Source organism: Oncorhynchus keta, chromosome 22, assembly GCF_023373465.1.
Source record: "Oncorhynchus keta strain PuntledgeMale-10-30-2019 chromosome 22, Oket_V2, whole genome shotgun sequence".
NCBI lineage: Eukaryota > Metazoa > Chordata > Actinopteri > Salmoniformes > Salmonidae > Oncorhynchus > Oncorhynchus keta.
Window position 1 is genome coordinate 19,442,970 of NC_068442.1, and position 24,873 is coordinate 19,467,842.

The 24,873-nt window shown below is 42.7% G+C and overlaps 2 protein-coding genes across 6 annotated transcripts in view; one reads left to right on the forward strand and one right to left on the reverse strand.

Annotated features, from left to right (window-relative positions):
- cax2 (cation/H+ exchanger protein 2) overlaps positions 1 to 3,356 on the forward strand; it is a 51,035-nt gene extending 47,679 nt beyond the window's left edge. The window contains exons 14-20 of the mRNA XM_052474857.1: positions 787 to 824; positions 969 to 1,081; positions 1,167 to 1,312; positions 1,462 to 1,556; positions 1,720 to 1,798; positions 2,185 to 2,293; positions 2,592 to 3,356. Of these exons, the coding sequence (XP_052330817.1) occupies positions 787 to 824; positions 969 to 1,081; positions 1,167 to 1,312; positions 1,462 to 1,556; positions 1,720 to 1,798; positions 2,185 to 2,293; positions 2,592 to 2,665 (654 nt within the window). The 3' untranslated portion in view covers positions 2,666 to 3,356. The remainder of the gene's footprint in view (positions 1 to 786; positions 825 to 968; positions 1,082 to 1,166; positions 1,313 to 1,461; positions 1,557 to 1,719; positions 1,799 to 2,184; positions 2,294 to 2,591) is intronic.
- An 876-nt stretch (positions 3,357 to 4,232) lies between these two features.
- LOC118370949 (kelch domain-containing protein 10-like) lies at positions 4,233 to 19,733 on the reverse strand. Of its 5 annotated transcripts, XM_035756197.2 has the most exons (10): positions 19,489 to 19,730; positions 18,469 to 18,561; positions 16,151 to 16,372; positions 15,846 to 16,000; positions 12,155 to 12,303; positions 11,989 to 12,073; positions 11,831 to 11,897; positions 11,699 to 11,746; positions 7,269 to 7,408; positions 4,233 to 7,196 (listed from the first exon to the last, which is right to left on the reverse strand). In XM_035756197.2, the coding sequence occupies exons 1-10, from the start codon at positions 19,580 to 19,582 to the stop codon at positions 6,987 to 6,989; spliced, it is 1,263 nt and encodes a 420-aa protein (XP_035612090.1). In that variant the 5' UTR covers positions 19,583 to 19,730; the 3' UTR covers positions 4,233 to 6,986. The 5 variants fall into 5 exon arrangements, with proteins under 5 accessions (XP_035612090.1, XP_035612088.1, XP_035612092.1 ...); XM_035756195.2 differs by having other exon boundaries at positions 4,233 to 7,408; positions 19,489 to 19,732; XM_035756199.2 differs by lacking the exon at positions 18,469 to 18,561 and having other exon boundaries at positions 19,489 to 19,731.
- Between the last annotated feature and the right edge of the window lie 5,140 nt (positions 19,734 to 24,873).

The window sequence follows — 24,873 nt, forward strand, 5'->3', positions numbered from 1 at the left end:
ACACAGTCAAACTGTAATGTTCAATCATCAACAGACACAGTCAAACTGTAATGTTCAATCATCAACAGACACAGTCAAACTGTAATGTTCAATCATCAACAGACACAGTCAAACTGTAATGTTCAATCATCAACAGACACTCAGTCAAACTGTAATGTTCAATCATCAACAGACACTCAGTCAAACTGTAATGTTCAATCATCAACAGACACACAGTCAAACTGTAATGTACAATCATCAACAGACACTCAGTCAAACTGTAACGTTCAATCATCAACAGACACTCAGTCAAACTGTAACGTTCAATCATCAACAGACACTCAGTCAAACTGTAACATTCAATCATCAACAGACACTCAGTCAAACTGTAATGTTCAATCATCAACAGACACTCAGTCAAACTGTAACATTCAATCATCAACAGACACTCAGTCAAACTGTAATGTTCAATCATCAACAGACACACAGTCAAACTGTAACATTCAATCATCAACAGACACAGTCAAACTGTAATGTTCAATCATCAACAGACACAGTCAAACTGTAATGTTCAATCATCAACAGACACACAGTCAAACTGTAACGTTCAATCATCAACAGACAGTCAAACTGTAACGTTCAATCATCAACAGACACAGTCAAACTGTAACGTTCAATCATCAACAGACACACAGTCAAACTGTAATTTCGCAAAGTAACAGAAACACTCTTCTGTATAGTACTGTATCAGACAGTCATGTGGCACTGAGTATTTCACCTGATGATATATTGTCATCTTACCAACAGAGTGAGAACAACTACACCTTGTTCCACAGCCACATCCAGTGAGTGTTGAGAGGTTCTGCTCCAAATTATTAGTACTTTTTTTGTAACTCGATGATCTAGGTGAATATTAAAAATATATATACTTTTGTAAAGAATTGTGATACTCATCTTTATTTGTGTGTGTATTTGTGTGTGTGTCTCAGGCCACTGGTGTACACGGTCTCCTTCCTTCTGCCTGTTGCTTACATCATTGGTTTAATCTTCACACTGAAGACACACTCACACATCTACGACATTCACGTTGGCGAGGGACATGGTAAGGGTAAAATACACACACACACACAGTTATAAACTATATAAGTAACAGCCATCCATAACTGTGTGTTTATGTGTGTCTGCAGTGACCGGCCACCATGGTGCAGTTGTCCACTGGTCTCGGTGGAGAGCTCTGGCCATCCTCATCATAGCCACTCTACTGATGTCAGCCTGCGCTGACGTCACCACTGAACACATCCAGCCCATACTGAGTCAGCCCAATATCTCACAGGTACACACACACACCACACCACACCACACCACACCACACCACACCACACCACACACCACACCACACCACACGGTTGTCTTGTCATCATGATGATCTCCCTATAGCTCCCTCTCCTCTCAACCCTCACTCTCCCTCTCGTTTTTCATCAGTACTTCATAGGAGTAACCGTGCTGGCCATGGTACCTGAGATCCCGGAGATTGTCAACGGGATCCAGTTTGCCCTTCAGAACAACATCAGTCTGAGGTGGGTCCTCACTAACAGAGGTCATGAACAGTTGTTTTTCCTAACCACATGATCTGACGGGGTAAAAACTGCAATGGTGACCTGTTGGTTAGCAGGAATTCTCTGACTGAAACAAGTGTTTGATGGGGAGTGACTGACTGTTCCTCTGTGTTGCTTTTCCCAGCCTGGAGGTGGGCAGCTGCATCGCTGTACAGGTCTGCATGCTCCAGATCCCCCTGCTTGTTTTATTCAACGCCTTCTACGTAAGACACTACCCCTTGACTGTACCTGTCACTAGATAACTAATCAATAATACAAGTCCAGTTGAGAATGGAAACACCATGTAGCAGGAGCAGAACCTGGTCAGATTAAATGGAGCTCCAACTAAGGTAATTAGGTGATTGTTACTAAAGTAGCACCTAATTGGTGCACTCTCAGCTGATGTCAGCTAAGGCGGGGGACTCGGATTCCCTTTCTGAATTGGCTTCGCTTAAATTTTCATGGATGGATTTTTTTAGATGTTTTTTTTCATTTGATTTGTCAACTCACCCAAATACCATAGTTATACCATGGTAGACTATAGAAAATAAATATGTTGATGGTAAAAACAGACAAGTCATTTCCTGTGTGTGTGTGTGTGTTATGACAGGATGTGGGCTTTGTGCTAATATTCTGTGACCTGCATCTGTGGGCCAGCATCTTCAGCGTGGTCCTCGTCAACTACATCTTCATGGATGGCAAATCGGACTACTTCCAAGGTAAGGCGTGACTGGAGGGTTTGCCTCAGAGCGATCCATCCCAACCTGTATGCCTGACTGTTTCTGCATCAGCCAACGTGGCATTGTAAACACCAGTGTTGTTCAATGCAGAAACAGTCAGCTACACTGTACACAGGCTAGGGTAATCAATTAACACGTTGAAATGATCATTGATCCAACCAAATCATCCTTGTCCATCTGTTGCCGGTCATCGTAGGATATTGATTATTTGAGCATGATAGAGTACTGCCCTCTAGTGGATTAAGTGTTTAATTGGACAGTTTTCTCCTCTGGTCAGGCACTGCTCTGGTGGTGGTCTACCTCATCCTCCTGGCATCCTACTTCTTCGCTCCATCGCCAGCTGGCTGCTGAGGGACTAATCTGAGCATCATCTTGTTACCTTTTATATCAGACTAAGTTGCATTCAATATGTTTTTTTTTTTAACTTAGTTAATTTATTTATGGAATTGAATATTGTGTGCAGACTGCTAGAGAACATCTAGAAATTTCTCTGGACTGCGGTTCAAAAACAATTCTAATAGTTGGTGAAACATTTCAGTGTTGAACACTGTAGCGTCCGCACAGTCTCACAATTCCAGCTAACATATATACTGTAATCCTCCTGTTCCACGCTACATTTAGTCACTCATCTGTTTCTGTCAAATCAGAATCTACATATTTTCTTAGAACTACTTCTCTGAATTTACTGATTTTACACACCAACCAAACCTTAGTACCGTACTACCTTGCTGTTTAATATTATTGCTTTTAAAACCATCACTGAGAATGTTCAATAGAAGCTATGCAAACTGGAGGACAACATTCAACTGTCAAAGAGCAATGATTAGTCGGTGTAGTTTGGTAAACTTTACACTGGCCCTCTCTCCCCATCTTAGGTTTGTTTTTATTTTTGTACTTGTTTGAAAACCCCTAGGGTGTTTTCAGCAGCCTCTGTAAAGAAGGTATTTTTGTACATTTAAAACGTGTTTAGAAGATGTCAAACTTATTTTGTCAATGCTAAAAGTATTTTAATGCAAAGGAATAAATACATTTAATAGCCAAATGTGTGGGTGTTTAACGAGCCACAGTTGATTTGACGATAAAGCATTCTGAAAGACCTTAAGGATTTGAAAATGTCAAAGGGCCTATCCAGACTTCCAGATCACTATGGTTAATGGAACCTTTTTGAAAGGTCAGCCACTTCACTTGTCAAAAGTCTGTCATCCAGCCGACCCAAGCATGACAATTATCCAAGTTGGACTTTTTCCTGCATTATAAAATGTATTTTTTACAATCAGATTAATAAAGCATTTTTGTGGGGAAAAGTCCATCGGAGTGGCTAGGCCTGGCCATGGGTTGCGCCCCTGCCCAGTCATGTTCGATCCATAGATTAGGGCCTAATGATTTATTTAAATTCACTTGTTTCCTTATGAACGCATAGTTTGTGTACATTTTTCAGAACACTTTAAATCTAGACAGAAATACTTAATTTCATCAGCTGTCTGGGTAGTTGGTCTCAGACAATCCTGCTGGGGAAGAAGACATGTGGAAGTCCTGGGCTGGCGTGGTTACACATGGACAGAAGTTGAGGTCGGTCGAACATACGGCCAAATTCTCAAACTGTCAGGCGGCTTATGGTAGAGAAATGAACATTCAATTCAATCCTGTCAACAGCTCTGGTGGACATTTCTACAGTCAGCCTGCCAACTGTACGCTCCCTCAACTTGAGACATCTGAGCATTGTTTTGTGACAAAATTGCACATTTCAGAGTGGCCTTTGTAAAGGTGCACCTGTGTAATGATCATGCCGTTCAATCAGCTTCTTGATACGCCCCTTGTCAAGTGGGTGGAGTATCTTGGCAAAGGAGAAATGCTCACTAACAGGGATGTAAACAAATGTGTGTACAACATTTGAGAGAAATACACTTTGTGCCTATGGGACGTTTCTGGGATCTTTTATTTCAGCTCATGAAACCAACACTTTACATGTTGCATTTATATTTTTGTTCAGTATAATACAAAGTCAAAACAAGTTGTGTTTGAAAGGGAGTCAGTTAAATTAAATACATAGTACCTGGATTTTCAGGCCAAATAATACACCAGTCAAACAACGTTTTTAAAAAGTGCTTACAGTACATTTATTGATTCAAACAATTAAATTAAAAAACCTAAATGGAATCATGATTGCCTTTAATTGTGCAGAGTCGGGTTGTTTGTCCATCCACATTCAGTACAGCATGTGTAGAGTGACTACATTCACAGGTTGACATGGAGTTCCAAAATCTATTCCATAGATTACCAACAAAACAATAGACCACTGGGTGCAGTGTCTCATACAGAAGCCCACTTTCCCAAAAATTTGAGTTATAGCAAAGGCAAATTTCCCAGTCCAAAAATCAACCCTTAGGCACTATCCCTTGATACTTCTCATGATCCTAAAAGATGTGAGTGGGTGTAAGAAACATGTCAGAAGCCAACGCTAGTCTTCCAGATCGACAAGTAGTATCCAGGGGGCAAGAGGATTGGCATTGATTTCAGACTGAGCACCTGTGTTCTGTGCAGAAACTATAGTATAAAAAGGAGGACCAGAAGTGACATGTGAGTTACATGCTATCAGTCTAACTGACAGGGAAAATGTGTGGGATATTAGAGATTAAACCCAACATTGTTGAAAAGTTAAAAAAGGCAGAGTCGTGATTTCATTGGTTTTTCCACCAGATACATCTCCAGTTTGGTTTAATGTTAAAATGACCTGAAGACACTGGTGCACATCTTTAAAAGCAAAAATAGGATAAATGCAGAAGGGGGTAGCTGCAGCCCAATATGACGTCCGGAGTGGGTGAGTGGGCGCGTGGAAAGGATAGTAGCGCTCTGCTGTTAGGTTACACCAGAGTTTCCTGGGGACCCCAAGAGGTGCACATTGTGGTTTTTGCCCCAGCGCTACACAGCTGATTCAAATAAATCAACAAATGATGATTTGGTTATTTGAGTCAACCGTGTTGTGCTGGCGCAATACAAGACTGGGTGCACTAGTCATTCGCACTGGCTTAAACTGACGGGCAAAACAGTCGAGTGGCAACAAATCTGCCCAATTAGCTGATTCACTTTCCATACACCCACTCCTTTCGACACACCCACACTCCGGTCACCATATTGGGCTGCACCATACCAAATGAGTCTATACATAGTCTGTCCAACCAAATTCACAAGTTAAGGGTTCACTATGCGTGATCGACATTCAGAAACCCAAATAAAAAGAACTGTAATGGACAGAATGGTTTGACCAAAGGTCAGTAAAGAGAATAGATGGAATGGGGACAACATTAAAAGATGAGCGGGTCAATGGCTCAGATTACTAAAGCATGGGGGAACAGAGACTGGTGGAGGGCTATATGGACATTTCCATATTGTCAGTGACTAGGAGTAAAGTTAAAAGCCATGCTTCAGGGACACATGCGTGGTAAAAGGAGAGAACTCTACACAACCAATACAGTTGTCACACTGGAAAAAAATGATCTGAAAAGGCACTAAATGAAATAAATGGCAACAGTACAGTTTCACACCGCTCCCCGCTGTGTGTGTGATCAGTGTGTCTAAGAACAGAAGTTGTAAGACTCAGGCTCTAGAGAATCACAGTGCTGTCACAGGGGGTTCACATAGTCACACTGGCTCAAGAGGTATACCGAACAAGATTTGCCCTGTCTGTCCTAAATCAATGCCTTGCCCCACCAGCCTGCTAGATGAGACCAATTCGTATTAGACCGGTCAGTGGACATAGCAGCAGCTGTTTCTTTACCAGTGGGCTTCCTTACAGAAAACAAGACACCATGTCTATCAGCATCATGTACCTGGTCTGTCTCCCTCAGGAACCTATACATCACAGTATCAAAAGAGACTAATTCAAATGTCCCTTTAGGCATTAAGGAAATAAACCACTGAGTTTAAAGTTTCCGCTATTCCGTTTTGAACAGCATGTGTGTGGTGGGTGGGGGGGGAGGAATAATGAGTAGAGTTAAGGGCTCTCCATAGTGGTTTTCAGTCTACGGAGCTACGTTTGCGTCACGTTCTAAAAATTCAGCAGCACAAAAAAAAGAAAATACGTAATACTACGTAGAGAGCTAAGCAACCTAACCTCCATCGGCTATGTTGCAGATCTTTTGCCTAGACTGTAGAGCCCTTTGAAACAATACTCACGATAACAGGTATGATTAGTGTGGTCAGCTGCATGCAAACACATAAAAGGGTGAAATAAGTAGCATTCAGTGAACTCCCAAGTTCTACTAAAACTCCACTCTCCTAGTTGCTCGCCTAGTTAAGCCATGGCTAATGGAATATGAAGGCAAACAAACCCTGAAATACACCAGGTCCCAGGGACTCCAACACACATTTCAAACATTCCACTTGGGATTTCAAACTCAGTCAAAGTGCACACATTAAAAACTTTATTTTTTTTTAAAAGGCATCCAATGTTTGAGGATGACCTGACGTTATGTCCGCAATATACATCGCTTCTCATCCCTCAGTCCATTCCCAGATATGCCAACACACCTGCTCATTGTTCCATTGGCCATTCAGTCCCTCTGCTCAGTGGTGGCAGGAAAGGGAGTCAACTCAGTTCCATCCACAATCCGTTGGCCTTCACCACTGTCCTTGCTTTGACCTGTTCCCACATCAGCCGTGAGGGCATGGTGGTCTACTTGAGGCGCTGGATGAGGGTGTGTGTGAGGCCCAGGCTGAGAAGCTGCAGGGAGGAGAGCTGAGCCAGGTGAGGGAAGGCCTTTAGCAGCCTCTCCCAGGTCAGCTCCAGCAGGCTGGGCACCACTAGCCACACCTTGTACAGAGACCCAGTCCTCCTGTTCTCTGACATGTTCACCACTCCACCATGCACATACATACAGCCAGCCTGGGAGAGGAGAGAGAGATGTGATTGAAAATCGTACATCCAGAAAAGTGTGCGTGTGTGTGATGTACTGACCGGTGTGACTGCAGCACAGTGGAAGTAAGCAGGCTCAGGCAGGACGGTGGGTAGCTTGGTCCACTGGAAGGTCTGCAGGTTGATCTTCCACAGGTCAGCTAGGATCAGCTCCCCGTTGTAACCCCCACATAGAAACACCTCTGAGGGGGGAGAGAGAGGGATGAACACTGACTCCCAGTCCATAGCCTAGACTAGGGAAGCAAAGGGACGGTATGTTATTGGTAACTTTCAAAGTTTACCGGTAAACTACCAGAATTTTGGTAATGGGTACTTCAGATTATCACATTTATGCAATTATTTCTGGCCCTGTGTGTGGCCTTATCACATGTAAAATACACTGAGTGAACAAAACATTAAGACATCTGCTCTATCATGACACACTGACCAGGTGAAAGCTATGATCCCTTGATGTCACCTGTTAAATCCACTTAAATCAGTGTAGATGAAGAGGAGACAGGTTCAAGAAGTGTTTTTAAGCCTTGAGGCATGGATTGTGTGTGTGTGTGCACGCACCATTCAGAGGGTGAACGTGCAAGACAAAAGATTTAAGTGCCTCTGAACAGGGGTATGGTAGTAGGTGCCAGGCGCAGCGGTTTGTGTCAAGAACTGCAATGCTACTGGGTTTTTCACACTCAACAGTTTCCAGTGTGTATCAAGAATGGTCCACCACCCAAACGACATCCAGCCAACTTGACAGCTATGGGAAGCATTGGTTTGGCACCCCCTCTGGCTCGTGTGGAGGGGGAGAACTTCGTGGGCTATTCTCAGCCTTGTCTCAGGGTAGTAAGTTGGTGGTCTGTCGATATCCCTCTAGTGGTGTGAGGGCAATGCTTTGGCAAAGTGGGTGGGGTCATATCCTGCCTGGTTGGCCCTGTCCGTGGGTATCGTCGGACGGGGCTACAGTGTCCCCCGACCCACCCGTCTCAGCCTCCAGTATCTAGGCTGCAATAGTTTGTGTGCTGGGGAACTAGAGTTAGTCTGTCATATCTGGTGTAATTCCCCTGTCTTTTCTAGTGTCGTGTGAGAATTTAAGTATGCTCCCACTAATTCTCTCTCTCCCTCTCGAGGATGTGAGCCGTAAGATCATGCCTCAGGACTACCTGGCCTGATGACTCCTGGCTGTCCCCAGTCCACCTGGTCGTGCTGCTGCTCCAGTTTCAACTGTTCTGCCTGTGGCTATGGAACCCTGACCTGTTTACCGGACGTGCTACTGGTTTCGGACCTGCTATTTGACTACCACACATGCTGTCTCGACCTCTGAATCCGAATGTTTGGTACTCATTGCATATCAAATAAGATTTAAAAATAAAATGACAAAGCAGTAAAACATTATCTTAAATATAAAACATCAATTTAGTGAATACCATTGTGTTTAACATGGTTTTAGCATGAAATATCCTTTTTTTAATACATCTTTAATGTATATGTTTTGGTGCCAAACTGGTGGAAGTTCTGAAGTCCAGAGTTGCGGAGTAAATTCTTAATTTGATGCTTTTCATTAGCCTATTTTCTTGTGAACCAAAAGCCTATCCCCTAGAAACTAAATGCACAATATGGACATACTATATCATGCCTTTAGAAAGTATTCATATCCCTGGATTCATATCCCTGGACAGCCTGAATTCAGAATGGATTAAATAGATTTTTCCCCTCACCCATTTACTTACACGCACAATACCCCATAATGGCTGTTGATCATTGCTAGACAGCCATTTAAGTCTTGCCATAGATTTAAGCGTGATTTAAGTAACAGTCAAAAGTTTGGGCACACCTACTCATTCAAGGGTTTCCTTATTTTGACTATTTTCTACACTGTAGAATAACAGTGAAGGCAAAACTATGATATAACATATGGAATCATGTAGCAACCAAAAGTGTTACATTTTATGTTTGGGATTCTTCAAAGTAGCCACCCTTTGCTTTGACAGTTTTGCAAACTCTTGACATTATCTTAACCAGCTTCACCTGGAATGCTTTTCCAACAGTCTTGAAGGAGTTCCCACATATGCTGAGCACTTGTTGGCTGCTTTTCCTTCACTTAACTCATCCCAATTGGGTTGAAGTCAGGTGATTGTGGAGGCCAGGTCATCTGATGCAGCACTCCGTCACTCTCCCAGGTCAATTAGCCCTTACACAGCCTGGAGGTAAGTTTTGGGTCATTGTCCTGTTGAAAAACAAATGGTGGGACTAAGCGCAAACCAGATGGGATGGCATATCACTGCAGAATGCTGTGGTAGCCATGCTGGTTAAGTGTGCCTTGAATTCTAAATCAGTCACAGACAGTGTCACCAGAAAAGCACACCCACACAATCACACCTCTTTGCTTCACGCTGGGAACCACACATGCGGAGAGCATCTGTTCACCTACTCTGCGTCTCAAAGACACAATTAATACCAAAAATCTCAAATTTAGAATCATCAGACCAAAGGACTATTTTTCCACCAGTCTAATATCCATTACTCGTGTTTCTTGGCCCAAGCAAGTCTCTTCTTATTATTGGTGTCCTTTAATAGTGGTTTCTTGCAGAAATTTGACCGTGAAGGCTTGATTCATGCAGTCTCCTCTGAACAGTTGATGTTGAGATGTGTCTGCTATTTGAACTATGTGAAGTGTTTATTTGGTCTGCAATTTGAGGCTGGTAACTAATTACCTTGTCCTCTGCAGCATAAGTAACTCAGGGTCTTCCTTTCCTGTAACGGTATTCATGAGAGCCAGTTTCATCATAGTGCTTGATGGTTTCTGCGACTGCACTTGAAGAAACATTCACAGTTCTTGACATTTTCCATACTGACTGACCTTCATGTCTTAAAGTTGTTGTTTCTCTTTGCTTATTTTAGCTGTTCTTGCCATATTATGGACTTGGTCTTTTAGCAAATAGGGCTATCTTCTGTATACCCCCCTACCATGTCATAACACAACTAATCGGCTCAAACGCATTGAAGAAATTCCACAAATTAACAAGACATAACTGTTAATTGAAATGCATTCCAGGTGACTACCTCATGAAGCTGGTTGAGAGAACGCCAAGAGTGTGCAAAGCTGTCAAGGAAAAGGGGGGCTAATATATTTTGATAAATGTAACACTTTTGGTTATTACATGATTCCAGTTGTTATTTCATAGTGTTGATGTCTTCACTATTATTCTACAAAGTAGAAAATAGTAAAAATAAAGAAAAACCCTGAAATAAGTAGGTATGTCCAAACTTTTGACTGGTACTGTAAGTTAAACTGTAACTAGGCCACTTGGGAACATTTAATGCCATCTTTGTAAGCAAAACTATTGTACATTTGGGTTATTAGGTTTATTGCTGAAAGCTGAATTGGTCTCCCAACAGGTTTTCCTCTACGATTTTGCCTGTGCTTAACTCTATTCCGTTTCTTTTTATCCTAAAAAACATCTCAGTCCTTGCCGATGACAAGCATACCCATAACATGATGCAGCCACCACCATGCTTAGAAATATGAAGAAAGGTACTCAGTGGCGTTGTGTTTGCTCCAAACATAAGGCTTTGTATTCAGGACAAATTTTTAGCAGTTTTACTTTAACAGGATGCATGTTTTGGAATATTTTTATTCTGTACATCTTTCCTTCTTTTCACTGTCATTTATGTTAGTATTGTGGAGTAACTACAGCATTACCTCCCATAAAGTCACTATTGGCCTCACGGTGAAATCTCTGAGAGGTTTCCTTCCTTTCCGGCAACTAAGTTAGGAAGGGCGTCTGTATCTTGGTAGTGACTGGGTGTATTGATACACAATCCAAAGTGTCATTAAAAACTACATCATGCTCAAAGGGATATTCAATGCCTGCGTTTTATTTCTACCCATCTAACAATAGGTGCTGTTCTTTGCGAGGCACTGGAAAACCTCCCTGGTCTTGAATCTGTGTTTAACATTCATTGCTTGACTGAGGGACCTTACAGATGTATGTGTGAGGTAGTTTTTCAAAAATCATGTTACACACTATTATTGCACACAGAGTGAGTCCATGCAACTTATTATGGGACTTTAGCACATTTTCACTCCTGAACTTATTTAGGGTTGCCATAACAAAGGAGTTGAATACTTATTGACGAAATACATCTCAGCTTTTCATTGTTAATTCATTTGTACAATTTCTAAAACACATCATTCCACTTTGACATTATGAGGTATTGTGTGTAGGCCAGTAACAAAATCTCAATTGAATCCAATTAAAATTTAGGATGTAACAGTTCAAATGTGGAAAAAGGTCAAATGTGGAAAAAGGTCAAGGGGTGAGAATAGTTTCTGAAGGCACTACATAGGATTTAAAATCATTTTGGAAGTTAATCAAGTATAAATTACCAAAGTTACCATAAATTACCTGCTATTTACCAATATTACTGAAAATGAACCCTAGCCTGGACACACAGAGCTGATTCCTAGTAAACAGATGTAAAGTTCTTACCCTGCCTGACCTGGACACAACTGTGACACCGTCGTGCTGCAGGATACCCTGACAACAACAGAACACACATCAGTTTACAGGCGTGCACAGTAATGTGTATATGAACAACAGTAGACCCTTATGTAAACAAACCTATTTTTTCATGAGGTTTTGTGATAATCTCCTCCCAGGAGTTAGTCTCTAGGTTGTAGGCATGTATCTGAGGGGGGAACAGAACGTAAACCCCCATGCTAAAATATGTCAGTAAAACAACCACCTTACATACAGTGTTCTCTCATCCTGTACTGTACTTTGTCTAGGGGATATGATGTCCAGGAAGTCCCGCCTCCTAGGATGTATATTCTCTGTCCATCATGGGCCACCTCATGTCTGTACCTGAAAGAGAGATTAAGATGTGTGTGTGTGTGTGTGTGTGGGCAGGGGGGGACACTACCAGAAGATTAAGAGGTGACTGACCTTTCCTCTGGCAGGTCTGTAGGGGGGTTGTTGGGCTTGAGGTGGGTCCACTCCCTGGTAGTCAGGTCCAGCCTGTGTAGGTCTGTGCTGTAGACGTAGCCTGTCGTCCCTCCAAACACATACAGGTAGCCATTAATGATGGCCATGGCCTGGAAGGAGGGAGGGAGGAATGAGGGAGAGAGCATGGTTGTGGGGAATGTCCTTACGGTCAAGTGATTTGTTACATACAGTAGGACAGACTAACAATGTAAATAATTGTGTCAGTTATTTACTTTGACCGAGCCAATCTTTTCAGATCAGAGGTTAGGAAAGACAAAGGAAGGAAGTCATATATAGTGCATTTGGAAAGTATTCAGACTAGAGGGCGAACGATTCTGATTTTTCAACGCCGATACCGATTAAAACCGGACGATTTTTTAAAATGTATTTGTAATAATGACAATTACAAAAATACTGAATTAATACTTATTTTAACTTAATATAATACATCAATAAAATAAATTTAGCCTCAAATAAATAATGAAACATGTTCAATTTGGTTTAAATAATGCAAAAACAAAGTGTTGGAGAAGAATGTAAGTGCAATATGTGCTATGTCAGAAAGCTAACGTTTAAGTTTCTTGCTCAGAACATGAGAACATATGAAAGCTGGTGGTTCTTTTTAACATGAGTCTTCAATATTCCCAGGTAAGAAGTTTTAGGTTGTAGTTATTATAGGAATTATAGGACTATTTCTCTCTATACCATTTGGGGTGGCAGGGTAGCCTAGTGGTTAGAGCGTTGGACTAGTAACCAGGTTGCAAGGTTGCAAGTTCAAACCCCCGAGCTGACAAGGTACAAATCTGTCGTTCTGCCCCTGAACAGGCAGTTAACCCACTGTTCCTAGGCCGTCATTGAAAATAAGAATGTGTTCTTAACTGACTTGCCTAGTTAAATAAAGGTAAAATAAAAAAAGTTAAAATTTGTATTTCCTTAATCTTTGACTATTGGATGTTCTTATAGGCACTTTAGTATTGCCAGTGTAATAGTATAGCTTCCGCTCGAACCATGAACACATCGACAACAGCCACCCTCGAAGCAGGTTTACCCATGAAGAGCAAGGTGAACAACCACTCTAAGTCTCAGAGCGTTGTGACATTTGAAACGCTATTAGCGCGCACCCCGCTAACTAGCTAGCCATTTCACATCGGTTACACCAGCCTAATCTCGCGAGTTCATAGGCTTGAAGTCATAAACAACTGCTGGCAAACGCACAACAGTGCTGTTTGAATGAATGCTTACGAGCCTACCATCGCTCAGTCAGACTGCTCTATCAAATCATAGACTTAGTAAAAACATGATAACACACAGAAATAAGACCCTTAGGTCATTAATATGGTCGAATCCGGCCCAAACTGTTGCCTAAACACTGACTCTGCGTGCAATGAACGCAAGAGAAGTGACAATTTCACCTGGTTAATATTGCCTGCTAACCTGGATTTCTTTTAGCTAAATATGCAGGTTTAAAAATATATACTTCTGTGTATTGATTTTAAGAAAAGGCATTGATGTTTATGGTTAGGAACACATTGGAGCAACGACAGTCCTTTTTCACGAATACGCATCGATTATATGCAACGCTGGACACGCTAGATAAACTAGTAATATCATCAACCATGTGTAGTTAACTAGTGATTATGATTGATTGAGATCTTATAAAAAAACTCAGTTTAATGCTAGCTAGCAACTTACCTTGGTTTCTTACTGCATTCGTGTGACAGGCAGGCTCCTCATGGAGTGCACTATAATCAGGTAGTTAGAGCGTTGGACTAGTTAACTGTAAGGTTGCAAGATTGAATCCCCAGAGCTGACAAGGTAAAAATCAGTCGTTCTGCCCCTGAACGAGGCAGTTAACCCACCGTTCCTAGGCCGTCATTGAAAATAAGAAAGTTAAGAACACAGACTTGCTTAGTTAAATAAAGATTTAAAAAATATATATATATTTTTTAAATCAGCCAAATCGGTGTCCAAAAATACAGATTTCCGATTGTTATGAAAACTTGAAATCGGCCCTAATTAAAATCGGTCGACCTCTAATTCAGATCCCTTAACTTTTTCCACATTTTGTTACGTTTCAGACATCCTAAGATTGAGGATTTGTATTTAATCAATCTACACCCACAATACCCCAGAGTGACAAAGCAAATATGTTTCTCAATTCCTTTCCAAATTTATTAAAATTAACATCAATACCTTATTTATGTAAGCATTCAGACCCTTTGATATGAGACTCAAAATTGAGTTCAGATGCATTTTGTTTCCATTGATCATCTTTGAGATGTTTCTAGAACTTGATTTGACTCCACATGTGGTAAATTCAATTGATTGGACATGATTTGGAAAGGCACACACCTGTCTATGTAAGGTCCTACAGTTGACAGTGCATGTCAGAGCAAAAACCAAGCCATGCGGTCGAAGGAATTGTCCATAGAGTTCCGAGATAGAATTGTGTCAAGGTACAAATCTGTGGAAGTGTACCAAAAGATTTCTGCAGCATTGAACGGCCCCAAGAAGACATAGAAAAACGGAAGAAGTTTGGAACCACCAAGACTCTTTCTAGAACTGGCCGCACGGCCAAACTGAGCAATCGGAGAGAATGGTCACTCTGACGGAGCTCTAGAGTTCCTCTGTGGAGATGGTTGTCCTTCTAGAAGGTTCTCCCATCTCTGCAGCACTCCACCAATCAGGCCTTTATGGTAGAGTTGCCAGATGGAAACCACTCCTCAGTAAAAAGGCACAGGACAGCCCGCTTGAAGTTTGCCAAAAGGCACCTGAAGACTCCCAGACCATGAGAAACAAGATTCTCTGGTCTGAGGAAATCAAGATTGAACTCTTTGGCCTGAATGCCAAGAGTCACATCTGGAGGTAACATGGCACCATCCCTACAGTGAAGCAAGTTGATGGTGGTATCGTGATGTTTTTCAGCAGCAGGGACTGAGAGAGTAGTCAGGATCGAGGGAAAGATAAACAGAGCAAAGCACTGAGATCCTTGATGAAAACCTGCTCTAGGGCGCTCAGGAACTCAGACTGAGGGAAAGGTTCACCTTCCAACAGGTCAACAACCCTAAGCACAAAGCCAAGACAATGCAGGAGTGGCTTTGGGACAAGTCTCTGAATGTCCTTGAGTGGCCCAGCCAGAGCCTGGAATTGAACCCGATCGAACATCTCTGGAGAGACCTGAAAATAACTGTGCAGCGACACTCCCCATCCAACCTGACAGAGCTTGAGAGGTTCTGCAGAGAAGAATGGGAGAAACGCCCCAAATACAGGTGTTCCAAGCTTGTAGCATCATACCCAAGAAGACTGGAGGCTGTAATCGCTGCCAAAGGTGCATCAACAAAGTAAAGAGTCTGAATACTTATGTAAATGTTTCTGTTTTGTATTTGTAATAAATGTGCTAACATTACTAAAATGCTTTGTCATTATTGGGCATTGGGTATAGATTAAAGAGGGGAAAAAAGCCATTTAATCAATTTTAGAATAAGGCTGTAACATAAAATGCAAAGTAAATGGTTCTGAATACTTTCTGAATGCACTGTAGGAGTAATAGAAATTTCCACAGCCCAGGTTTAAAGCTAACCGTTAACTCTCCACAGACCACACGATGTGTCAGTGGGACAGCTCAGGTGGTCAACAGATGAGAGCTCTTTACCTGCCCGTAGATTCGGTTGGGTTTCTTCCCTCGGCAGTTGAGCAGTTTCCAGCGTTTGTAGTGAACATTGCAGACATGGACGTCATTCCCGTTGCTTTCTCCAAAAGGAATCCCAGTGCCCCCAAACACCAATAGATTGTTGCCGTGTAAGACAGCTGAGACACACAGAGAAAAACACAACACAAACTGTTCAACGGTCTGTTCTCAGTCTGACCAAGAACGGATAATAATGGTTAAGCAAGTTAACTTTGCAATGGATCGATGGGTACATTAAAGGACAGCCAATATTCAACTTAATCCCTTACCTGACATGGAAGCCAGCTCGGTGGGCATGTAGCCCTCTGTGTGGACCTGTTGCCAGGTAGCCGTGGCGAAGTGAAACCTCCACAGCTCCCTGAAAAGAGGGTAGTCCTCGTTCTCCGAGCCACCTGCCTCCTCAAAGTCAGGATTGTATCCTCCAAACACATACAGGTTGGCATTGTCTGCCACACACCGGTGCCCGCTGCGGGCCGGGGGGGCACAGTGACCTGAGGGGGAGGTGAGTAAAGAGTGGGGTTTCATGGATGGAAGAGGGAGCAAGGGTGAGAGAAGGAGACACGGTTACAGGGGAATTGTCCTTCCTCTTGCACTTCTTTAGTGCCCTTTGTGGATCTCTGCGATATCTTTAAACAATAGCGCCACCTTTTCTCTTTTTGCCATATGGTTTTCACCTATTTAGTCCAGCCAGATTCATGAGGGCAGGAACAACAGCACAGAAGGGGACGTTATTTGGAATGGAGCCTGAAACAATGTCTAGATTTCAATCTAAAACACGTATCCTACCCTTGTTGACTTGACCGCCACTACATGATTTGCATGGGCTGAAAAGCCATAGATGTGTAGGCCTAGTCTGTTATTTCCCAGCTGTTTGTCACAGACAGCCGATCTAGAGACATAAATGAGTATAATAAAATGCAGTGAAGTAATCCAGGGGGTTTCCATCAGATTTCCACCCAGAGCCATTATGTAATCTGCTGCACAGATTACCAAGAACATGGCTGCATAAACAGACCGCTTTCAACAAGCAAATGCTAAAACATTTCTGATTATTTAAGAATCTAGATAAATAGGCCTAGCCATCACATAAGCAAGCATGTGGTTAAAGTACTCCCTATATGACAGGCTTAGGAGAAAGTCTGCATGTTAAATGAATAATGAGCCATATCTTATTGACATACTTCATAACATTTCCACTGTGGAGGTGGTGGAGTTCACCGTGTGTACTGATTAAATGTCCAGGCATCAGTATGATGAGCTTTGAGTAAACAGCCAAGGACTAAACAACAGCCCTATGGAATCATTGAGCCTCAAGATATTTTGTTGTAGAAAAGACCAGAGGAATGTTTTTAGTGGAATAACAGATCAAATAGTCAAGTGGATCTATTTTCAGACACTGAGGAAAATAGGAGGCACAGGTCAAGGGCTCTACACCGACATTCTAATTTATGAGCCTATGTTGAAACATTTAGGAGCACATTTTTCTTTTGAAGTAACAAGCTATTTTCTTTGTAGTAATGGTGCAAGCATGACGGTCATGAATCTGCCCTCAGTGTATTCTCCATGGCACTCAGGGGCAGCGGTACAGTGAAGTCATCATTGCAACCATTATCATTTGGGTGATTTGTTTTCTTCTCCTAGGCGCACGGAGGTCAATTGCTTCCTATAACAATTATGACAATTGTTATAGGAGCAACAACATGACCGACTCACAGAAAGAAAAATAGAACAGAGAAAGCGAGACCTCAGAACACTCCATGACAAACATACATCCAAACCCAGAGACACTGAGGGAGAGAAAGCCTCCCTGGGTCCAATAAAGAAAGCTGAAGAGGATGAGTGACAAGAGGAAAGGAGGAACCAGGGCCAATCAGAGTAAGAGAGACTCTTGCTAAGAGGGATAAAAGTGATAAGAGAACAGGAAGGAAGAGAAGAGGTGGAGTGGACCAAGAACCATTACAAGGGAGAGGAAGAGGCTGTTTAGATAGGAAGAGAGGAGGAAGAGAGAAGGAAGCAGAGTGGTACAAGTGGATTTCCTTGAGTCATGGGGAAATGAGAGGGAGAAGAGAAGCACTGCAGACTGGACAAGGGAGTGAGAGAGGAGGTGGAAGAGCAGATAGGACATTCGTGCTTGACCAACTGTAGGAGACATAGTTGCCATTGAGGGGATTCCATTAATGCCCCGTTCTGGCCAACAGCAGCTCAAAACAAAAGTGACGTACAGTAGGTGAAATATGTGGAGTAATATGTAAGAATGTGTATTTCTATGCAAAAATGATTGAGCTTGATAAATCTGCATGCTTAATCTGCATTCCCAATGAAACCTAGTTTGAAAATTCAAACATATATTTCATGGAAAAGAGATGTTTCTGAACGATGCTTCATGATGCCTTGTTGACAAGATGACCAAGTGGCACTGATTACTGTTCAATTTTAGCATGGCGCACCCTGCTATCCCTGTTCAACCCGGAGCCAGCTTATATTGAATCCCTCATTCTTTAGTCTGAGGGCACTAGAGTTGCGTTAGCATTGGTCGGTGAAGAGAGAGGTGGTCTTGGCTGCAGTCTCGGGTGTTACAGTTACCCACCTTCTCTCAGAAACCTATTAGGGATGCGGAAGTTGGGGCACGAAGGGGAGAAGATCCGCCGAGCCTGAAGCCATCTTACTCTCTTCTTAGAGCCTGCCAGTCATCACCAACCACAATCACCAGCCATGATACAGACATGTGCACACACAGACACAATTAGCGGAGAACAAAACCACAAAAACATTACAAAAGCAGACAGACCAACATTCCACCCCAAACATAGGCTTTTGGTGGAGTTCAGTTCAAGCCTGCTTAGTGTCTAACCAAATAGGCTAGACAAGTGGCTTGTCCATTGTTGTATGACAAACACACACAGGTACCCTAATATTTATATAATTCTTAATTCCATTATTTTACTTTAGATTTGTGTGTACTGTTAAACACTACTGCACTGTTGGAGCTAGGGACACAAGCATGTCGCTACACCCGCAATAACAGCTGCTAAATATGTGTATGTGATCAATAAAATGTGATTTGAGAGAGAGAGACACAGCCTTGGTGGTGAAGCTACCACATAAGTGGCTGACACTACCCAGCCACTCAGAACCTAGAGTATATTTGACTCGAGTCAAAGATACTTTTCCAACCTTACATCAGTACTTGAGTTGTTTCAAAACTGTAGTTGCCACTGATTGGTCAATACTACAATATTTCCTATGGAAATACATTTAGATCTACTCAGTAAAGTCAGTAGTACAAATGACTGGCAATGGATTGCACAGAGGGATAATGTATGCTTCCCACCATCTAGTCAGTCTTCTTTGCATGACAGTCGACTTCCGTATCAAGCTGCGCTAACGTTAGTTGACTAAAATACTTGTTTAAAGTCCAAGCTAAAGTTTAATCGCCTGTCTCTAATATTGTAATTCGAAGATATGCCTTCCTAAACAATTACACTGACTCGTTTTTTTTGTTGATTGCCCGTCAGTTAGTTACTTTAGCTAGCTAACTAATTCTAGCTAGGTAGTTTTACATGGATAGCAGCTAGATAGAAAAATAACAATTAAGCTAGCTACAAACCTGAGTCTCTGATGGGAGGCCTCCCCGACAGTTTCTCGAATTTGTTGAGTTGATACAAGCCGCGACTACATTCACCATCTTCAACAGAGGACATTTTGAAAAGGTAACTAACATTAAATAAAAACTTTCATCGATTGAAATGATGTCGCAACAAACCGTGATAAGGACAAAAAAAACTAAACACCAGTTCGCTAGACATGCATCCACGTCAACTTGAAACGTTGTCCACGCCAGATGAAATGCTCCAGCCAATCAGATAATCGAGAATGCATTCAAGAGTTACAGTATTCTAAAACGTTGGGAAATGGGTTATAAACTGTTTGCAAACAAACTTCCAAGCAGATGGGTGGTAAATGTAGTCAGGGTTAACAGGCGGCAGCTAGTCTTACTGGTGTAAGACTTACTGTTATATATTTCTTAATTCCATTATTTGACTTTTAGATTTGTGTGTATTGTTGTAAATTGTTAGATATTACTGCACTGTTGGAACTAGCAACACAAGCATTTCACTACACCAGCAATAACTAAATATGCTAAATATGTGTATGTGACCAATTAAATTAGATTTGATTTGGTGTGTGTGCATCTATCAGTTTCACATACTAAAACATTATCAGTACATACACACAACAAGTAGGTCACATGGGGGAGAGCCATTGTGCTTTATTTGTTTGTTTTTTTAAACCAGGTTTGCTGTTCACTTGCGCTATATACAGTGGGGCTAAAAAGTATTTAGTCAGCCACCAATTGTGCAAGTTCTCCCACTTAAAAAGATGAGAGAGGCCTGTAATTAGGAGAGGTACTTCCGGCGCCGACAGAGATGGCCGCCTCGCTTCGCGTTCCTAGGAAACTATGCATTTTTTTTTTTTGTACGTGTTATTTCTTACATTAGTACCCTAGGTCATCTTAGGTTTCATTACATACAGTCGAGAAGAACTACTGAATATAAGATCAGCGTCAACTCACCATCAGTACGACCAAGAATATGTTTTCCGCGACGCGGATCCTGTGTTCTGCCTTACAAACAGGACAACGGAATGGATCGCATGCAGCGACCCAAGAAAACGACTCCGAAAAAGAGGGAAACGAGGCAGTCTTCTGGTCAGACTCAGGACACGGGCACATCGCGCACCACTCCCCAGCATTCTTCTTGCCAATGTCCAGTCTCTTAACAACAAGGTTGACGAAATCCGAGCAAGGGTGGCATTCCAGAGGGACATCAGAGACTGCAAAGTTCTCTGCTTCACAGAAACATGGCTCACTGGGAAGATGCTATCCGATGCGGTGCAGCCAACGGGTTTCTCCACGCATCGCGCCGACAGAAACAAACATCTTTCTGGTAAGAAGAGTGGCGGGGGCGTATGCCTCATGACTAACGAGACATGGTGTGATGAAGGAAACATACAGGAACTCAAATCCTTCTGTTCACCTGATTTAGAATTCCTCACAATCAAATGTAGACGCATTATCTTCCAAGAGAATTCTCTTCGATTATAATCACAGCCGTATATATCCCCCCCCCCCCAAGCAGACACATCGATGGCTCTGAACAAACTTTATTTAACTCTTTGCAAACTGGAAACCATTTATCCGGAGCCTGCATTCATTGTAGCTGGGGATTTTAACAAAGCTAATCTGAAAACAAGACTCCCTAAATTGTATCAGCATATCGATTGCGCAACCAGGGGTGGTAAAACCTTGGATCATTGTTACTCTAACTTCCGCGACGCATATAAGGCCCTGCCCCGCCCCCCTTTCGGAAAAGCTGACCACGACTCCATTTTGCTGATCCCTGCCTACAGGCAGAAACTCAAACAAGAGGCTCCCACGCTGAGGTCTGTCCAACGCTGGTCAGACCAAGCTGACTCCACACTCCAAGATTGCTTCCATCACGTGGACTGGGACATGTTTCGTATTGCGTCAGATAAAAATATTGACGAATACGCTGATTCGGTGTGCGAGTTCATTAGAACGTGCGTCGAAGATGTCGTTCCCATAGCAACGATAAAAACATTCCCTAACCAGAAACCGTGGATTGATGGCAGCATTCGCGTAAAACTGAAAGCGCGAACCACTGCTTTTAATCAGGGCAAGGTGTCTGGCAACATGACCGAATACAAACAGTGCAGCTATTCCCTCCGCAAGGCTATTAAACAAGCTAAGCGTCAGTACAGAGACAAAGTGGAATCTCAATTCAATGGCTCAGACACAAGAGGCATGTGGCAGGGTCTACAGTCAATCACGGACTACAAGAAGAAACCCAGCCCAGTCACGGACCAGGATGTCTTGCTCCCAGGCAGACTAAATAACTTTTTTGCCCGCTTTGAGGACAATACAGTGCCACTGACACAGCCTGCAACGCCGAGGTGAGTAAGACATTTAAACGTGTTAACCCTCGCAAGGCTGCAGGCCCAGACGGCATCCCCAGCCGCGCCCTCAGAGCATGCGCAGACCAGCTGGCCGGTGTGTTTACGGACATATGCAATCAATCCCTATACCAGTCTGCTGTTCCCACATGCTTCAAAAAGGCCACCATTGTTCCTGTTCCCAAGAAAGCTAAGGTAACTGAGCTAAACGTCATCATGAAGTGCTTTGAGAGACTAGTCAAGGACCATATCACCTCCACCCTACCTGACACCCTAGACCCACTCCAATTTTCTTACCGCCCAAATAGGTCCACAGACGATGCAATCTCAACCACACTGCACACTGCCCTAACCCACCTGGACAAGAGGAATACCTATGTGAGAATGCTGTTCATCGACTACAGCTCGGCATTCAACACCATAGTACCCTCCAAGCTCGTCATCAAGCTCGAGACCCTGGGTCTCGACCCCGCCCTGTGCAACTGGGTACTGGACTTCCTGACGGGCCGCCCCCAGGTGGTGAGGGTAGGCAACAACATCTCCTCCCCGCTGATCCTCAACACGGGGCCCCACAAGGGTGCGTTCTGAGCCCTCTCCTGTACTCCCTGTTCACCCACGACTGCGTGGCCACGCACGCCTCCAACTCAATCATCAAGTTTGTGGACGACACAACAGTGGTAGTCTTGATTACCAACAACGACGAGACGGCCTACAGGGAGGAGGTGAGGGCCCTCGAAGTGTGGTGTCAGGAAAATAACCTCACACTCAACGTCAACAAAACTAAGGAGATGATTGTGGACTTCAGGAAACAGCAGAGGGAACACCCCCCTATCCACATCGATGGAACAGTAGTGGAGAGGGTAGCAAGTTTTAAGTTCCTCGGCATACACATCACAGACAAACTGAATTGGTCCACTCACACTGACAGCGTCGTGAAGAAGGCGCAGCAGCACCTCTTCAACCTCAGGAGGCTGAAGAAATTCGGCTTGTCACCAAAAGCACTCACAAACTTCTACAGATGCACAATCGAGAGCATCCTGGCGGGCTGTATCACCGCCTGGTACGGCAACTGCTCCGCCCTCAACCGTAAGGCTCTCCAGAGGGTAGTGAGGTCTGCACAACGCATCACCGGGGGCAAACTACCTGCCCTCCAGGACACCTACACCATGTTACAGGAAGGCCATAAAGATCATCAAGGACATCAACCACCCGAACCACTGCCTGTTCACCCCGCTATCATCCAGAAGGCGAGGTAAGTACAGGTGCATCAAAGCTGGGACCGAGAGACTGAAAAACAGCTTCTATCTCAAGGCCATCAGACTGTTAAACAGCCACCACTAACATTGAGTGGCTGCTGCCAACACACTGTTATTGACACTGACCCAACTCCAGCCACTTTAATAATGGGAATTGATGGGAAATGATGTAAATATATCACTAGCCACTTTAAACAATGCTACCTTATATAATGTTACTTACCCTACATTATTCATCTCATATGCATACGTATATACTGTACTCTACATCATCGACTGCATCCTTATGTAATACATGTATCACTAGCCACTTTAACTATGCCACTTTGTTTACTTTGTCTACATACTCATCTCATATGTATATACTGTACTCGATACCATCTACTGTATGCTGCTCTGTACCATCACTCATTCATATATGTGGTCCTTCTGTAGCTCAGTTGGTAGAGCATGGCGCTTGTAACGCCAGGGTAGTGGGTTCGATTCCGGGACCACCCAGGACCATCCCGGGACCATCCAAAGCGACTGTAAGTCGCTTTGGATAAAAGCGTCTGCTGAATGGCATATATATATATATATATATCCTTATGTACATATTCTTTATCCCCTTACACTGTGTATAAGACAGTAGTTTTGGAATTGTTAGTTGGATTACTTGTTGGTTATCACTGCATTGTCGGAACTAGAAGCACAAGCATTTCGCTACACTCGCATTAACATCTGCCATAAGGTGAATGCACCAATTTGTAAGTCGCTCTGGATAAGAGCGTCTGCTAAATGACTTAAATGTAAATGTAAATGCTAACCATGTGTATGTGACAAATAAAATTTGATTTGATTTTGATTTTATTTTATTTTAATTTTCAACATAGGCACACTTCAACTATGACAGACAAAATGAGGGGGAAAAATCCAGAAAATCACACTGTAGGATTTTTGAGGAATTTATTTGCAAATTATGGTGGAAAATAAGTATTTGGTCAATAACAAAAGTTATGAAAATACCCCAGTGCTGTAAGTTGACTATGCAAACAATTTGGAATTTCCAAAAACATGAATATGTCTTCTAAATATAAGAAGTGACACAATCAGTCTTTCCTCAACTCATGCATAGTATTCATATTAGCACTCTGATTACAATGAAGAGCAAGACGTGCGGCTCTGTTCAGGGCCAGCTGCAGCTTAACTAGCTCTTTCTTTGCAGCACTTGACCATATGACTGGGCAATAATCAAGATAAGATGAAACTAGATCCTGCAGGACTTGCTTTGTGGAGTGTGGTATCAAAAAAGCAGAGAATCTCTTTATTACAGACAGACCTCTTTCCATCTTTACAACCATTAAATCTATATGTTTTGACCATGACAGTTTACAATCTAAGGTAACACCAAGTAATTTAGTCTCCTCAACTTGTTCAATAGACATAACATTAATTACCAGATTCAGCTGAGAACTTAGGAAATTATTTGTACCAAATGCATGTTCAGGACCAGTTTATTACTGGCCACCCATTCCAAAACTGAGTGCAACTCTTTGTTAGCCGTGGTTGCTGATGCGTATAAGGTTGAATCATCAGCATATATGGACACACATGCTTGGTTTAATGCCAGTGTCAGGTCATTGGTCAAATTGAAAAGAGTAGAGGGTCTAGAGACCATCCCTGGGATACTCCATACTTGACATGTTTTACACTAGAGAAGCTTTCATTAAAGAAAACCCTCTGAGTTCTGTTAGCTAGATAGCTCTGAATCCATTTTATGGCAG

Bases quoted from the DNA above. Each gene is read 5' to 3' on its own strand.
- LOC118370949 (XM_035756195.2), bottom strand. From the start codon at position 19,582: ATGTCCTCTGTTGAAGATGGTGAATGTAGTCGCGGCTTGTATCAACTC. The intron at 18,562-19,488 runs GTTTGTAGCTAG...GATGACTGGCAG, and splicing joins GCCTCCCATCAGAGACTCAG to GCTCTAAGAAGAGAGTAAGA. The intron at 11,898-11,988 runs GTACAGTACAGG...TTCCCCCCTCAG, and splicing joins CATCATATCCCCTAGACAAA to ATACATGCCTACAACCTAGA.